Consider the following 16,852-nt stretch of genomic DNA (forward strand, 5'->3'; position numbering starts at 1 on the left):
CCCCCCCCCCCCCCCCCCCCGCCCCCCGCGGCAGGTGACTGGAAGCTCTGGATAATTTTTAAGGACAGAATGTAGGTGTTTTTCAAAGTGGTCACCTGGGCAGTGTTTTGTCTTCCTAGTGCAGAGGAGAGTATACAATAAACAGCGAATGCAGAAGATTAGATTGAATGAAGCACAGGAAATTGCTGCAGATATGTCTGCGGCCTTAGATGGTGAGGAGGGAAGAGGTGAATGGGCAGGTGTTATACCTTCTGTGATTGCGTAGAAAGCTACTGTGGGGTGTATGGGAATTGAGGAGTGGTCCAAGGTTGTTCCGGAGAGAACAGTCCCTGCGAAGTGTTGACTGCAGAATGCAGGGGAATATATGTCTGCCATCCTGTTAGCACAGAATTAGTAGTTTACAGTCCTTTGGATGCAGTGGCTGGTCTACTGGTGAGGAACAGGGGGACCCTAGGATTGATATTGGAGGGGAGAAAAGGGTTGACGAATGATGTATGGGAGATGCTATCAGATACTGCTAAAGGACCAGTTGACGACCGCTGAGTCGGAGAATCCCTAAATGAGGAAAAAGGTACACATTTCTGTGACCCCCCCCCCTCCCTGAGGAAGGTGGTAACACCAAAACAGGTGTGTTGGAGACATAGATACTGGGAGAATGGGATGAAGTCTTTGTAGGAAGCAGGTGTGAGGATTTATGTTGATGTAGCTGTCGGAGTTTTTGTAATGGATCTATCCCCAGAAATAGAAACAGAGATATTCAAAAAGGGGAGGAGTTGGAGACGGAGCAGGTGAAGGTGAGAGCAGGACGGAAACTGGAAACAAAATTGATAAATTTTTCCAATTCGGAACAAGAGAGGTAAGCAGCACCAATGATGTCGTTGAAAGAGTTGTCCGGAGGGTCCGTGTATGATTGGAACAAGGAATCTTTCATGTACCCCAGAAAGCGACAGGCATAGCTGGGGTCCATGCAGATACCCATCATGACACATTTTATATGAAAAAAGTGAGAGAGTTGAAGAGAATTTGTTCAAAGTGAGGATGAGTTTGGTCAGAGGAGGTGGATCTATCTCCTGGAATATCTATTGGTGGGAGCTATAGAAAACACTACCACAACCATAGTTGTCTAGAATAGTTCTGGTTCTCCTGCTATAGGAAGAATGTTGTTAAACTAGAAAGGGTACGCAAAAATTTGCGAGGATGTTGTCGGGACTGGAGAACTTGAGTTATAAGGAGAGGCGGAACATCTTTTCCTGGAGCGTTGGACACTCAGCAGTTATCTTGTAGCTGGTTATAAACTCATTTATGATGGTAGGGAGTTCAAAACTAGAGGGTACAGGTTTAAGATAAGAGTGGAAAGGTTTAAAAGCAATCTGAGCGGTGATTTTTTTTTTCCGCATTGAGGGTGGTACATATGTGCAGTGAGCTGCTAGAGGAAGTGGTGGGTACTGGTACAATAACAACATCTTAAAAAAACATTTGGACATATACATAAATAGGAATGATTTAGAGGGAAATGGGCCAAATGCAGGCAAATGGATCTAGTTCAGTTTAGGATACTTGGACGAATTAGATGATGGATCTGTTTCTGTGCTGTATAACTCTATGCCATTCTAAGAATTTATACATATTCACAAGTTCTGATAACAGTAATCAAAACGTTTGAAGGTCACAACTATTGGTGAAAAGTATTGTATCTCATCACAGGTATTTGTCAGATATTTCAAAGTGAAAAAAAGTGTTCAAATTACCATGTGTTATATGCCACATTTAAGCGGCTGTTAGATAGGCATATGTATGATAGTATAAAGTAGGGTGGAGGTTAGATAGACCTTGGGTTGAGGGTAAAAGTTTGGCACAGCATCGTGGGCTGAAGAGCCTGTACTGTGCTGTACAGTTCCATGTTCTATTTATTGCACTGAATTAACTGTAAGATATGGCAGGGCTCATGGTAGCTGCAAGAGACTAGTGTTGAGGGCTCAGGAAAAAAAAAATCATGTGGGATGCCAGGGATAATGGGAACTGCAGATGCTGGAGAATCTGAGATAACAAAGTGTGGAGCTGGATGAACACAGCAGGCCAAGCAACATCTTCTCTTAAGATGCTGCTTGGCCTGCTGTGTTCATCCAGCTGCACACTTTGTTATGTGGGATCCCAGGTGCTGATTATTGAAAGCACATGCCTTTTAGGCAAGGACAAGGTTAGACAGAAATTACAAAGCCCTCAAATGTCTGATCAGAATATTTTAACATTAGCATTTAACAATACAATAGCACAGTGGCTATGTTACTGGATTGGTAAATCAGGGGCCGGGCTCATAATCTGTGGACATGAGTTCAAATTTCCACCATGGAGCTGGAGGGAATGTAAATTCAGCCCTGGAATAAATTTCTGGACTAAAAGCTTTTACTGTATTATTAACAGGAAGATTGTTGACAAAATCAATTGGTTTGCTAGTGTTCTTTAGGGAAGGAGATCTGTGGTGCTTGAGAAGGCACTGTCAAAGACTAGTAAGGCCTTGGAATAGGCTGCTTATGGTTCGGGAGGGGGCAGGACATGTGACATTGGACAGAAAATCAGAGACAAACAGAACTTTTTTGTCTCCCCTTCTACTAAAGAGCACCTTGAGAAAATTGATCGCGCTGAGAGACGAAGTTACTACAAAACTGAAAGATTTGTTATCCTTGATGAGATTCAAACCTGGAAAGAGCTTGCTGAAGGTGAGTCATGTTTTGTTTTTAAGTATAAAAATATAAGCTTGGATGAGAAGATAGGTCAGGAAGCTTGTACTCTGAAATTTGAAATGTTTCTGATGTTTCCCCTTAACAACAAAAAGAATGGTAAGATCCAAGTGCTCAGTTGGGAAAGAGGGCACCTGCAATTCTACCAAACTCCCTCTCTAACAGCACTGTGAATGCTGAAAAGATCTCTTACTTTTTTGGAGAAAACAGTGTGTAGCTGGAGGAACACAGTAGGCAAGCCAGCATCAGAGGAATGGGAAAGGTGACGTTTCGTGTCAGGAGCCTTCTTCAGAAATGGGGAGGGGGAGGGGAGCTCAGAAATAAACATAGAGAGGAGGGGTGGGCCCAGGGTAGGTAGGTGGGATGGTGATGGGTGAGTGCAGGTAGGCAGTGGTGGGGATTGGTCAGTAAGGTCAGAGGACCTGATAGGTTGTGTCAGGTCAAGGAGGCAAGGATGAGGGCGGGTTGGTCATAGGATGAGGCCAGGGGTGAGGAGATTTTGAAACAAGTAAAGTCCACATTGAGACCATTGGGTTGTAGGCTCCCAAGATGAAATATGATGTGCTACTCTTCCAGTTTCCAGGTAGCATTGTTGTGACATTGGAGGAGGCCCAGGATGGACATGTCATCCAGGGAGGGGGAGGGGGAGTTGAAGTGGTTTGCGACTGGAAGGTGTTGTCGTTTGTTGTGAACAGATTGCAGGTGTTCTACAAAGTGGTCACCGAGCCTCCGCTTGGTCTTAACGATGTAGAGAAGGGCACATCGGGAGCAGTGGATGCAGTATGCCATGTTAGCGGATGTGCAAGTTTTTTTTTTAGGTCCTTGGATGGAGGTGAGGGGGGAGGTGTTGGTAGACTGCAGACTTTGATTACATTTTTTCACATTTCTGATGACACCGAGAGTTCTCGGCTTGATTTCCAGCAGACCAACCCAGTGAACTGTGACCACATATCCGTGCCCCAAGGACTGCAGTGGTTCAAGAAAGTAGCTTACCACCTTCTTGAGAGTTTTTAGGCATAAGCAATAAATCGGTCTAGTTCTAGTCCTACATCCCAAGAACAAATAAAACAAATTACAAGAATAATACCAGAAATCTGTGGGTAATCAGGAAAGGATTGACAGGCTGGGTTTCTTCCCCACTTAACAAGGGAGACTGATGGTGACCCAATGATGGTTTCTGAAACACTGAAATTTTTAATGGAATGCATACAGAGACATTCCTTTCATGGGGAAGAGGATAACTAAGGGTTATCAGTTGCCCATAAATTCAATTAGGAAGTTCAAAGAAATCTGTTTACCCATTGAATGTTGAGAACATGGGACTTGCTACCGCGGGGACTGGTTGAGGCAAACAGCATAGATGTATTTAAGGAGAAAGTAGATTACCATGTCAGGGAGAAGGGAATAGAGGGTTACGATGATAGATTTAGATGAGGAAAGCTGTGAGGTGGCTTGAATTGGGCATAAACACAGTCAAAGACCAGTTGAACCAAATTGCATGTTTCTACATATCCTGTGTGACCCTTTACAATTCCTTTCAGTGTTTCTGAATCAGCAAACGTTCAAATGCATTTGGAAAATGCTAGAAGTATGTGACAGGTAACATAGTGAGAGAAACAGTGTTAATGTTTCAGATGAACTTTTTGGGGGAAAAATAGTTGAGGGGTGTGTGTGTGTGTGTGTGTGTGTCGGGGGGAGGGTACGGGTGAAAGGGGCAGAGTGGTGTTGGGACAGGAGTGATGGGTGATTGTTCAACAATCAGCCAAGGTTTCTGATCACAATCATCATTCACTTCCTCACTGGGTGTCAATATGTGTTAAAGTTTGGATCTGGCTGTGTCACTCTTCACATTGGCAGAGGATTTATTTTCTCAGTACAGAAAAGAAGAGTTGCTGTCCCACTGTGGCACTGAAGACTTATCCTAGTGTCTCATGACAGATGCAAGAAATTTAGCAGGATGGACAGAATGAAACTGTAATCAAAATCAATTGACTTCATAATTCAGGGTTCATTTAAGTCTTACAAAATATCTGTTTGGAAAATAATATATAGAATTATGATAACGATTTCAAAACATTATCTTATCTAGTTCCGACAGCTTGGTAGGAAAATTAGTCCCTCAAATACATGTCTTGTGTACCTGAAAACTACTGAATAATAAGTGTATCTAATAATCTCTACCAAAGGCAGCATAAATATTTTACATTGATACTGTCTACAGGAGCATGAAATCTGTAGAACCCGTAACTGACAAAATCAGGGGTTCATACAGTTTTCAAAAAGCTAACTCATCCATATAAAACCAAACACTGTATACTTTATATTACTTATCCATAAGTCAGAGGCACTTTGAAAAGATTGAATTTTCTAACCCGTGGGAATGCAATGAAAAGAGCAATAGATGCCACTGGAAATTAAGTACCACTCCTCGATACAAATTCAGTGCTATAGGCTTATTAAACGACATACCTTGCATGATTTTCAGCTGTTTCAGGTTACCATTATGATGTGAAGTCACTTGAAGCACTTTTAAGAAAGTGATATGAGCACATTTCCAGGGAACAGTTACACATCTTTTTATTTTCTAATAGACCCATCCAGTCTGATTGCAGAAAGGGATAAATGCATCAACTGAGGCACTCCTATCAGTCATGACTCAGTTTGTACAGCTCTCATCTTTTGAGTCATAAGGTTGTGGAAGGTTCCACAGCACTATTTCCAAGGGGAATTTTCTCCAGTGTCCTGGACAATATTTATCTCCTGATCAACATCACAAATTCCAGTTTATCCAGATCATCATTACATTGCTATTTGATAGTGTTTACTGTGTGTGAGCCAGCTGCTTTGTTTCTTACATTATTATAGTGACCATGTTTCAAGAGGCTGCATTTGCTAATACCATGGAACATGCATAGTAGAAGCATGTGCTGTGTCAGATCTACGCATGCGCAGTTGATATGGGTGAAGGGTGTCAAAAGGCAATGTAGTTTGAAAAGTACTTCATTGCTGGTAAAGCACTTTGTGAAGTCTGATGTTTATGAAAGGCGTTAGGCAAAAAAAAATTCTTTCCTGTTCATAGAACATAGAACAGTACAGCATAGAACAGGCCCTTCAGCCCACAATGTTGTGCCGACCATTGATCCTCACGTATGCACCCTCAAATTTCTGTGACCATATGCATGTCCAGCAGTCTCTTAAATGTCCCCAATGACCTTGCTTCCACAACTGCTGCTGGCAACGCATTCCACTGCTCTCTCAACTCTGTGTAAAGAACCCGCCTCTGACATCCCCTCTATACTTTCCTCCAGCCAGCTTAAAACTATGACCCCTCGTGTTAGCCATTTCTGCCCTGGGAAATAGTCTCTGGCTATCAACTCTATCTATGCCTCTCATTACCTTGTATACCTCAATTAGGTCCCCTCTCCTCCTCCTTTTCTCCAATGAAAAAAGTCCGAGCTCAGTCAACCTCTCTTCATAAGATAAGCCCTCCAGTCCAGGCAGCAGCCTGGTAAACCTCCTCTGAACCCTCTCCAAAGCATCCACATCTTTCCTATAATAGGGCGACCAGAACTGGACGCAGTATTCCAAGTGCGGTCTAACCAAAGTTTTATAGAGCTGCAACATGATCTCACGACTCTTAAACTCAATCCCCCTGTTAATGAAAGCCAAAACACCATATGCTTTCTTAACAACCCTGTCCACTTGGGTGGCCATTTTAAGGGATCTATGTATCTGCACACCAAGATCCCTCTGTTCCTCCACACTGCCAAGAATCCTATCGTTAATCCTGTACGCAGCTTTCAAATTCGACCTTCCAAAATGCATCACCTCGCATTTATCCAGGTTGAACTCCATCTGCCACCTCTCAGCCCATCTCTGCATCCTGTCAATGTCCCGCTGCAGCCTACAACAGCCCTCTATACTGTCAACGACACCCCCAACCTTCATGTCGTCTGCAAACCTGCTGACCCAACCTTCAATCCCCTCGTCCAAGTCATTAATGAAAATTACAAACAGTACAGGCCCGAGGACAGAGCCCTGTGGAACACCACTCACCACTGACTTCCAGGCAGAATATTTTCCTTCTACTACCACTCGCTTTCTTCTGTTGGCTAGCCAATTCTGTATCCAGACAGCTAAGTTCCCCTGTATCCCATTCCTCCTGACCTTCTGAATGAGCCTACCATGGGGAACCTTATCAAATGCCTTGCTGAAGTCCATTTTGGCTTCACACCAGCTGCTGTATAACTACAATTGGCAGATAATGTCTTTTAAAAAGGGAATAAGAAAAAGCAGTCATAAATTCCACTTTGGGGTGGGTCTTGAGGTTGGGGTGTTGAATTGCAAAACAAACCCTGGATTGGTTTAGAAAAATGTTAATTAAACAATTGTCCAGGTTCTTGTCACACCAAACAAGGGTACACAAAGGAGAAGTGTGGAAAACTATACTTATGCTGCCTAGATGGTTGTATTTTATGGCTGCTGAGTGATTGCTTTGCACTTTCATCACTGCAGGAGCAAGAATCTGTCTCAAATTAGTACTGTAAGATGTCAGAACAGTTAGTGTTGCATAGTAAAGTCTGATCATCTCAATTTGGGAGACCTGTTAATTTTAAGTCCTACTTTAGGGGCTCATCTGTATCATACAATTATCTTTTGTCTGAGCTCAGGGTGAGGATAAACTACATTTGTTTACAGACAGTTTCTGTGTAACTTGAAACAATATTCACTCATTCCTCATTATCAGTGAATTTGATGTTCAGGGATATATGTACTTGTGAGATCAGTCCCAGACCCCAGCTTTTTCTCGTAAGGCTGGATGGACCTATAGCATCGCCCTTTATGGTTGATAGGAGAGGTATGCGGTAGCTGTGCACGCAATTTGTTATACATGCAAAGTCTGCGCCCACCCCCATCCCTCCAGATTACCAGGATTTGGTGTATCACAATACTTTCAAGAATAGCAATAGTTTTATCAGAATTTTCAAAAGATTTATTCATGAGATTTTGGTGTTGCAGGCATGGCCTTCATTGATTGCCCATGAATAGTTGATGGAAAGGCTTGTGGTAGTCATTTCAGAAGCACAGTTAAGAGTCAACCACGTGTAGGCCAGGTTGGGTAAGGATGACAGATGAGGTTGTTGACTAGCTTCCGAACTGGCTTGTTTTTGTTCGGACGTTTCATCACCATGCTAGGTGACATCATCAGTGGAGTCTCCAGTGAAACAACGTTATTCTACTCCACTTGGAATTTACACTGTCTGGTCTGTTACGGTGAGTACTTTCAGTTCCGGTTTTGATCTGTATGGGGTCGTATATGGTGTCAAATTTTATATGTTTGTTGATTGAAGTGTGGGTGGAGAACCATGCTTCTAGGAATTCCCCTGTGTGTTTATGTTTGGCTTGGGCTACTATGGTTACCTTGACCCATTTAAATTGATGGCCTTCCTTGTCTGAATGTACCGATATTGAGGAGAGTTTTTTGTGTCGTTTTGCTGCTAGCTAATGTTCATGTATTCCGATGGCTAGTTTCCTTCCTATCTCTGATGTAATGTTTGTGGCAGTCGTTTCTTGGTATTTTGTAAACAACGTTGGTTCTGCACGTTGTGGGAATGGGGTCTTTAATCCTTGTAAGTGTTTGTCGTAGAATGGCTGTGGGCTTATGGGCTACAGTAATTCTTAGTGGTCTTAGTAGTCTTGCTGTCAGTTCTGATACGTTCTTGATGTAGAGCAGTATGGCCAGTGTGTTAGGGTGTACTGTGTCCTCCTGTTGCTGTCTGTTTCATAGGCATCTATGGATGAAGTTGTGGGGATATCCATTTAAAGCGAGGATCTTGATTAAGTTTTCTTCCTCTTTCCAGCATAGTTCTGGAGTGTTACAGTATGTCCTGGCTCATCTAAATAGTGTCCGAATGCAGCTTTGTGGATGTTGGGGTGGTTGCTTTGGAAATTGAGGAATTGATCAGTGTGGGTTGCTTTTCTGTGTACTGAGGTTTGGAACTTCCAGTTTGTCAATTGCTGTACTTTAACATCCAGAAACAGATCAATGGTATACCAATGGGGTCACCCATCTCAGGACTCATTGCAGAAGCAGTCATGCAAAGACTGGAACACACCACCCTCCCTCGCATTTAACCTAAACTGTGGACTCGGAATGTAGATGACACATTTGTTATTATTAAACGCAACAAGTTAGAGACCCACCACCTCATCAACAGCTTACTCAAAGATTAAATTCACTAGGGAAGAAGAAACCAACAATCAACTTCCGTTTCTGGATGTTAACGTAGAGTGATTGACAAACAAGGAGTTCCAAACTAGGGTATACAGAAAGGCAACCCATATGGATCAATTTTTCAACTTCCACCACAAACAAAACTGCATTAGGACACTATTTAAATGAGCCAGGACACACTGCAACACTCTAGAACCATAAAGGAAAGAGGAAGAACATTTATACAAGATCATCGCTTTAAATGGATATCCCCACAACTTCATCTATAGATGCCTACAAAACAGACAGCAACAGGAGGACACAGTATACCCAACACACTGGCCACATTGCCCTACATCAAGAACATATCGGAATTGACAAGACTCCTAAGACAACCAGGAATCACAGTGGCCCACAAGCCCACAGCCACTCTACGACAAACATTTACAAGGATTAAAGACCCCATTTCCACAACATGCAGAACAATGTGGTTTACAAAATATCATGCAACAATTGCCATAAAAACATTACATCCGACAGATTCAAAGGAAACTAGCCATCAGAATACCTCAATAGCAGTTAACAACAAAACGGCAATAACCACCTCTCCTTAATATCGGTCCATTCAGACAGTGGAGGCCATCAATTTAACTAGGACAAGGTAATCATAGTAGCCCAAGCCAAACATAGATGCACACAGGAATTCTTAGAGGCATGGTTCTCCACCCATACTTAAGTCAACAAACATATAGAATTGGACCCCATATACAAACCCATACAGATCAAAACCAGAAATTACAGGACTCACCGTGACAGACTGGATGTATAAATTCCAAGCGGAGTGGAATAACATTGCTTCATTGGAGGCTCCACTGATGATGTCACCTAGCATGGTAACGAAACGTCTGAACAAAAACAAGCCAGCTTGGTGAGCAAGCAACAACCCCATCCACAACCCGAGCTACAGATCTTTGCCAAAACTTTAAAGGATGACAGATTTCCTTCCCCAGGTGAACCAGAGTTTATGAGCATATGGAAGTTCTACGGTCATCCTCAGGGGTGCTAGATTCCAGATTTTTTTACATTTCCTTGCTGTCATTGAACTCCAGTCTACAAATCATTAGCCCAGGCCTCTGGATTTCTAGTTGAGTTAAATAAGCACATCGAAGCTATGCCCCAAAATTAAGAAAAAATGACTACTTAGAAATTAAGGGATAACAAGGTGTAGAGCTGGATGAGAGATCAGAGATAATGGGAACTGCAGATGCTGGAGAATCAGAATACGTACTAACTTCATCCCGCCCCCTTGACATGTCCATCCTCCCCGGACTGACCTGTCCCCTCCCTACCTCCCCACTTATATTCTCCTCTCCACCTATCTTCTCTATCCATCTTTGGTCTGCCTCCCCCCCCCATTTATTTCAGAACCCTCTCCCCATCCCCCTTTTCTGATGAAGGGTCTAGGCCCGGAACGTCAGCTTTTGTGCCCCTAAGATGCTGCTTAGCCTGCTGTGTTCATCCAGCTCCACAATTTGTTATCTCGCAGAGCTGGATGAACACAGCAGGCCAAGCAGCATCAGAGGAGCAGGGAGGCTGATGTTTTGGGCCGAGACCTTTCTCCAGAAACCTAGGCCCAAAACGTCAGCCTCTGATGCTGTGTTCATCCAGCTCTATACCTTGTTATCTCAGATTCTCCAGCATCTGCAGTTCCAACTATCTCTGAAACATACTTAGAAATTAAGTCTACTTTTAAGTTCTTTTTGCAGTCTTGCTCTACATAGCAAAACAAATACAGCTTTTCTTAAAAAAAACTTTTTACAAGTAACAAACCTATTTTTTGGATTCTTAGAAAATTAAACTTTGAAAATTCCTGCATCAGTACATTCCGTTTAAGAAAATAATGAGTATTATGACTACGAAAGTATGAGTGCTCAGAAACCTTTTTAAAAGATCCTTGTGTCCCGCATGCTTAATGATTTTTTCGATATTTGAGAGAAAACAGTTTCTTAACCGTAGTTTGTTCACTTTCACGATTTGCACCAGATGCCTTCTTTTCTAGCCTTTGTGGCTCCTTTGTGGTCATTAATCCGCTTTTATAACATTCCAGTTCTTCTTGAGCAACAAGTAACTGAGCTTTAAGTTTGTTGCGTTCTTGCAACACATCCGTCAATTCCTGGAGCGTGAAACGAGGCCGATTTGGGTCATTAACATCGACCACCAGTTTGTCTGTTCCATTCTTCTCTTTCTCTGAATCGCTTGTTGCCACTTGGAGTTCCCTGTGAAGCCTTTCCGTTTCCTTCCTCAGGTTGTCCCGTTCAATTTTCAGTTTCTCGACTGATAGGTTCTGCCTGTCCACCAACAACTCGAATATTTCTAGAACTCTGATTACTTTATATTGCAGCTCGGAGACTGTACGGCTATCTTCTGAGCTACTGAGTTTGAATAAATCACGGCCAATGACATAAGACATATCGTAGACATCTTCAGCTGTGAGCTTGAACGGATCTTTCTCAAATGCTGATGTTGCGTTCAATTCCTCCTCCATCGATTTTCCCTTGCTGTGCCTCCTCACTCCACTGTTGGACTTAAACTGAAATTAAAACCACACGATCATTTAAAATGAAGAACTGCTGTCTTACAAATGACTAAAGCTTCAGAAAAGCTTCACTCTGCATATTCAAACAACAGGCATGTAATAATGGGCAGATTTCTGTTTTATTACCTGCTCCAAACAGCGGAATAACTGTATTTCACACTTCCTCTTTGTGTACCCGGGTTTCACATGACGGGAAGCTTGACTGTTGTTTGATCGGCAGATTTCTAAACCAATCCAGGCGTCTGTTTTGCAATGCCCCTCTAGTTGCTTAGCGATACCTGGAGAGAAGTCGAAATTTGTGTCTGCGTTTTTTTGTTCCCCTTTCAAAGTAAGTTTTCTTTTTCTGTAATAGATTGTCCAAAGTACTGTTATTCACATTTGTCCCCCGTTTTCTTTCACAGTTTTTTGCACAATATTCCGCCATTCTAAATAAAAACTGAAAGAACTGCGGATGCTGTAAATCGGGAACAAAAACAAAGTTGTTGGAAAAGCTCAGCTGGTCTGGCAGCGTCTATGAAGGAAAAAATGATTTAACGTTTCGGGTCCGGACCCGAAACGTTAACTCTTTTCCTTCACAGATGCTGCCAGACCTGCTGAGCTTTTCCAGCAACTTTGTTTTTATTCCGTCGTTTCCAGTAGTACTGATACATTTACGGCACAGAAGCAGGCCATTCGGCCATGGAATCTATGCCAGCAAGTTATGCTGGGGTGTAGTTTCAAGTGTCAACCATGTGCCAGTATTACAACCAAGTGGCCCTGATAGCGTGTTCCGAATAGATCTTTCATAACCGTGGCCATCATCAAACGTAATTTTAAACTTCCTGGGAGAGGCTTCTGGTAGAAATTGGAAGTGAGCACCCTGGCTGATTCAACCCGCTTCCGGTATCTTGAGGACAGTTGTCATTCCCCAACTGATATCCCAGCATGGAACATGCCTGCTCTATACAATTTAGTGTAATGTCAGGGCCTGCATTTACCCATGCATTTACTGAGGGCTAGCGATTGGCTTTTCAACTTGATTTTCAAATATTCAAAGCTGTTTTTGGCTTTGAAATAAAAGATACATTTCAAACCACTCCATTCCTCTCAAACAAAACAAAGATTTGTGCATGCTGTAAATATGAAACAAAAACAGAAAATTAGGACAAAATCTGCGGCTACTAAAGGATGTCAGATACGAGGAGTTCCTTTCTGTCAAATGCCTGTGCACTGTTTACAAGGTATATGCCAATGGCGTAATAGAATACTAGATAATAAAGTGTGAAGCTGGATGAACACAGCAGGCCAAGCAGCATCTCGGTGATAGAATACTGTCCATTTGCCCAGATAGATGTGCCTCCAACAGTGCTCAAGAAGCTTAGTTCAGGAATACGAATTCCCTGATTGAGGCTGTAAATCTGGTCCAATCAGGGAGCTGACTGACATAGAAAGGGTGAATTGGGTGCAGCAGATCAGAAAATTGCCTCATGAATCTGCTCGTGGGCCTGACCATTAATAGGTCCAGGCAGCGGACTGTTGCGGGGGAGGTTATTATGGCTGACTGCTTGCCCCTCCACCAAGGCTATGTCTGTGCCCGGGTGTCCCTGGAGAAGGAGCATGTCGTGAGTACTGGTGCTGTTGATGCCTTTTGGGGAGGTGGACATTGTGGGGTGTGGAGCACATTGTTTTCCCCACAAACTCTATTTTAATTTGATCCCTACCTTCCCCCTCACTTTTTCTTTCACATAGGCCTTGCTGCTACAGGGGCTCTACTTGATACTTGAAGAGCAACTTTTTCACACATAGGGTGGTACATATATCGAATGAACTGCCAAAGGAAGTAGTAGATGCAGGTACAGTTACACCATTTTAAAAAAAACATTTGGACAGGTACATGAACAGGATAGCTTTAGAGGCCAAATGCAGGAAAATGGGACCAGTTTAGTTTGGGAAGTCTGGTTGGGATGCACTGGTTTGATTGAAGGGTCGTTTTCTGTGCTGTATAACTCTATGACATATAAGGACAGCTCCATACCATCCATTATCCAATTGCTTGGCAGAAAGAAGGTCTGAACTTTGAAGGTTAGATTAAGGGAACTGCCTACAGCCTCACTAGATTCCAAATTGTCATGGCTTTGTTTGATTATAAGACCACCCCACATGCAACTTCAGGTAGTAATGGCAGAGTTGCTAATGGGTAGAAAGCTAAGTATGATCTTCCTGGACCTGAGACGGACATGACGGAAGTAGTTGCCTCGGCACCTTTGCCGTCAGAAGAAAACAGTGAAATTCTATCGAGGCTCCTGATGCAAGATGTGAGCTTTAAAGCGTTATGCACTGCCTGTGTCAGATGCTGAGTTGGAGGAATCTGAAAGAGTGTGGAGGCTCACCAAGGAGAAGGACTGGCATATGTCTACAGACTCAGATGAGAGGGATGTAGTGACTGTAAACAGGGTCAGTCAGCTGAACCTCATAGAATTGGGGCTGTTAACCTGGTCCAATCAGGGAGCCTCAGTGGACATATGAAAAGGGTACTGACACACTGATGCCTGACTGTTGAGTGAAACAGTCTCATAATCAAGGACTGTTCATGTGTAAATAGAGGGTGATTTGATAACAAGATACTGGCCTCTGTGGAGTTATTTCAAACACTATTGAACAAACTAGCTCTGCTCAGCTAACATCCCATCCACCACCTCCACCTTCACTCCCGTCACCACTTACACACTGACTGCGGAGTGGCAATCAACCATCTGCAAAATGCATTGCATTAGCTCACCAAGGCTTCTCACAGTATCTTTCAAGCCCGTGACATCTTCTGTCTAGAAGGACAAAGGCAGCAGACGCGTGGGAACAGCAATCTCTGTAAGTTCTCTTCCAAGTCACACACTTATCCTGACTTGGAAATATTTTGCCTGAAGTCATTTCCCTGTGATAGTTCACTCACTTCCTTTGGGGAAACTTTCTGGCCAGTGGTGCCCAAATGTGGAACATTTTAAATTTTGTGGAGAATTGCACTGGAGTCTTGGTGCTTTTAGGATGCATAGGATGGAGAAGGAAACGGCAGGGTTTGGGCACAATTGAAATGTGAAGCTTGTTCAAGGAGCAGTTAATGCGTGTCCTTGATAAGCAGAGAGGAAGTGGTTGAGCGAGGGAACCATGGTTTACTAAAGAAGTTGAATCTCTTGTCAAGAGGAAGAGGGAGGCTTATGTAAAGATGAAGCGTCAAGTCTCAGGGCGCTTGAGAACTACAAGTTAGCCAGGAAAGACCTAAAGAGAGAGCTAAGAAGAGCCAGGAGGGGGCATGAGAAGTCTTTGGCAGGTAGGATTAAGGAAAACCCTAAAGCTTTCTATAGGTATGTCAGGAACAGAAGAATGACTAGAGTAGGATGAGGGCCAGTCAAGGACAGTAGTGGAAAGTTGTGCGTGGAGTCCGAAGAGATAGGAGAGGCAGTAAGTGAATATTTTTCGTCAGTATTCACACAGGAAAAAGACAAGATTGTCGAGGAGAATACTGAGATACAGGCTATTAGACGAGATGGGATTGAGGTTCGCAAGGAGGAGGTGTTAGCAATTCTGGAAGGTGTGAAAATAGATGCATCCCATCTGGCCCAGGGGACTTATCCTTGGATTCTCTGGGAAGCAGAGCCTTTGGCTTTGATCTTTATGTTGTCATTATCTTCAGGAAGAGTGCCAGAAGACTGGAGGATAGCAAATGTTGTCCTCTTGTACAAGAAGGGGAGGAGGTACTATCCTGGTAATTACTGACCAGTGAGCCTTACTTCGGTTGTGGGTAAAGTGTTGGAAAGGATTATAAGAGATAGGATTTATAATTGTCTAGGAAGAAATAATTTGATTAGGGATAGTCAACACGGTTTTGTGAAGGGTAGATCGTGCCTCACAAACCTTATTGAGTTCTTTTGAGAAGGTGACCAAACAGGTGGATGAGGGTAAAGCGGTTGATGTGGTGTATATGGATTTCAGTAAAGCATTTGACAAGGTTCCCCACGGTAGGCTATTGTAGAAAATATGGAGTCATGGGATTGAGGGTGATTTAGTGGCTTGGATCAGAAATTGGCTAGTTGGAGAAAGACAGAGGATGGTGGTTGATGGGAATTGTTCATCCTAGATTTCAGTTACTATTGGTTTATCGCAAGGATCTGTTTTGGGGCCATTGCTGTTTGTCACTTTTATAAGTGACCTGAATGAGGGCGTAGAAGGATGGGTTAGTAAATTTGCGGATGACACTAAAGTCGGTGGAATTGTGGATAGTGCGGAAGGATGTTGCAGGTGACAGAGGGACATAGATAAGCTGCAGAGATGGGCTGAGAGGTGGCAAATGGAGTTTAATACAGAAAAGTGTGAGGTGATTCACTTTGGAAGGAGTAACAGGACTACAGAGTTCTGGGCTAATGGTAAGATTCTTGGTAGTGTGGATGAGCGACGAGATCTCAGTGACCATGTACTTAGATCCCTGAAAGTTGCCACCCAGGTTGATAGGGTTGTTAAGAAGGCGTACGGTGTGTTAGGTTTTATTGGTAGAGAGATTGGGTTTCGGAGCCATGAGGTTATGCTGCAGTTGTACAAAACTCGGTGCGGCCGCAGTTGGAGTATTGCGTACGGTTCTGGTCGCCGCATTATATGAAGGATGTGGAAGCATTGGAAAGTGTGCAAAGGAGATTTGCCAGGATGTTTCCTGGTATGGAGGGAAGGCCTTATGAGGAAAGGTTGAGGGACTCGAGGCTGTTTTCGTTAGAGAGAAGAAGGTTAAGAGGTGATTTAATAGAGACATACAAGATGATCAGAGGGCTAGATAGGGTGGACAGTGAGAGCCTTTTTCCTCGGATGGTGATGGTTAGCTCGAGGCGACATAGCTTTAAATTGAGGGGTGATAGATTTAGGACAGATGTCAGAGGTAAGTTCTTTACTCAGAGAGTAGTAAGGGTGTGGAATGTCCTGCCTGCAACAGTATAGATTCGCCAAGTTTTTAAGGACTTTTAAATGGTCATTGGATAAACATGTGGATGATAATGGAATAGTGTAGGTTAGATGGGCTTCAGTTTGGTTTCACAGGTCGGTCCAACATTGAGGCTGAAGGGCCTGTACTGCGCTGTAGTGTTCTATGTTCTATGTTCTAAGGTATTAGAGATCCACTTGGCTGCATCAGCTTTCTTCTCCACCCTCTGCATCTCTGAATGCGTGTTTTAAAGGAATATTGTTTCCACTTTTCTAGTGTACGGAAAAGCAAAGTGGGAATCAGAATAATGTTTTCATTTTTCCTGATTCCGTGAAAGCAGAAGATGATTTTTCTGATTCCCAACAACT

General features: G+C 43.1%; 2 protein-coding genes across 8 annotated transcripts in view; one reads left to right on the forward strand and one right to left on the reverse strand.

The window, feature by feature from the left end:
* LOC125449368 (macro domain-containing protein CT2219-like) overlaps window positions 1–16,852 on the forward strand; it is a 987,510-nt gene that overhangs the window by 21,020 nt on the left and 949,638 nt on the right. For all 7 annotated transcript variants that reach the window (XR_009443130.1, XM_059641690.1, XM_059641688.1 and 4 more), the window contains exon 2: window positions 2,616–2,717. Coding sequence is in view for 6 of the 7 variants with exons in the window: in XM_059641690.1 (XP_059497673.1) it covers window positions 2,616–2,717 (102 nt within the window). In the remaining variant the exon portion in view is untranslated. The remainder of the gene's footprint in view (window positions 1–2,615; window positions 2,718–16,852) is intronic.
* On the reverse strand, window positions 9,810–11,855 carry rilpl2 (Rab interacting lysosomal protein-like 2). Its single transcript, XM_048525260.2, has 2 exons — window positions 11,675–11,855; window positions 9,810–11,542 (listed from the first exon to the last, which is right to left on the reverse strand). The coding sequence occupies exon 2, from the start codon at window positions 11,495–11,497 to the stop codon at window positions 10,922–10,924; it is 576 nt and encodes a 191-aa protein (XP_048381217.1). The 5' UTR covers window positions 11,498–11,542; window positions 11,675–11,855; the 3' UTR covers window positions 9,810–10,921.

Source organism: Stegostoma tigrinum, chromosome 42 (assembly GCF_030684315.1).
Source record: "Stegostoma tigrinum isolate sSteTig4 chromosome 42, sSteTig4.hap1, whole genome shotgun sequence".
Classification (NCBI taxonomy): domain Eukaryota; kingdom Metazoa; phylum Chordata; class Chondrichthyes; order Orectolobiformes; family Stegostomatidae; genus Stegostoma; species Stegostoma tigrinum.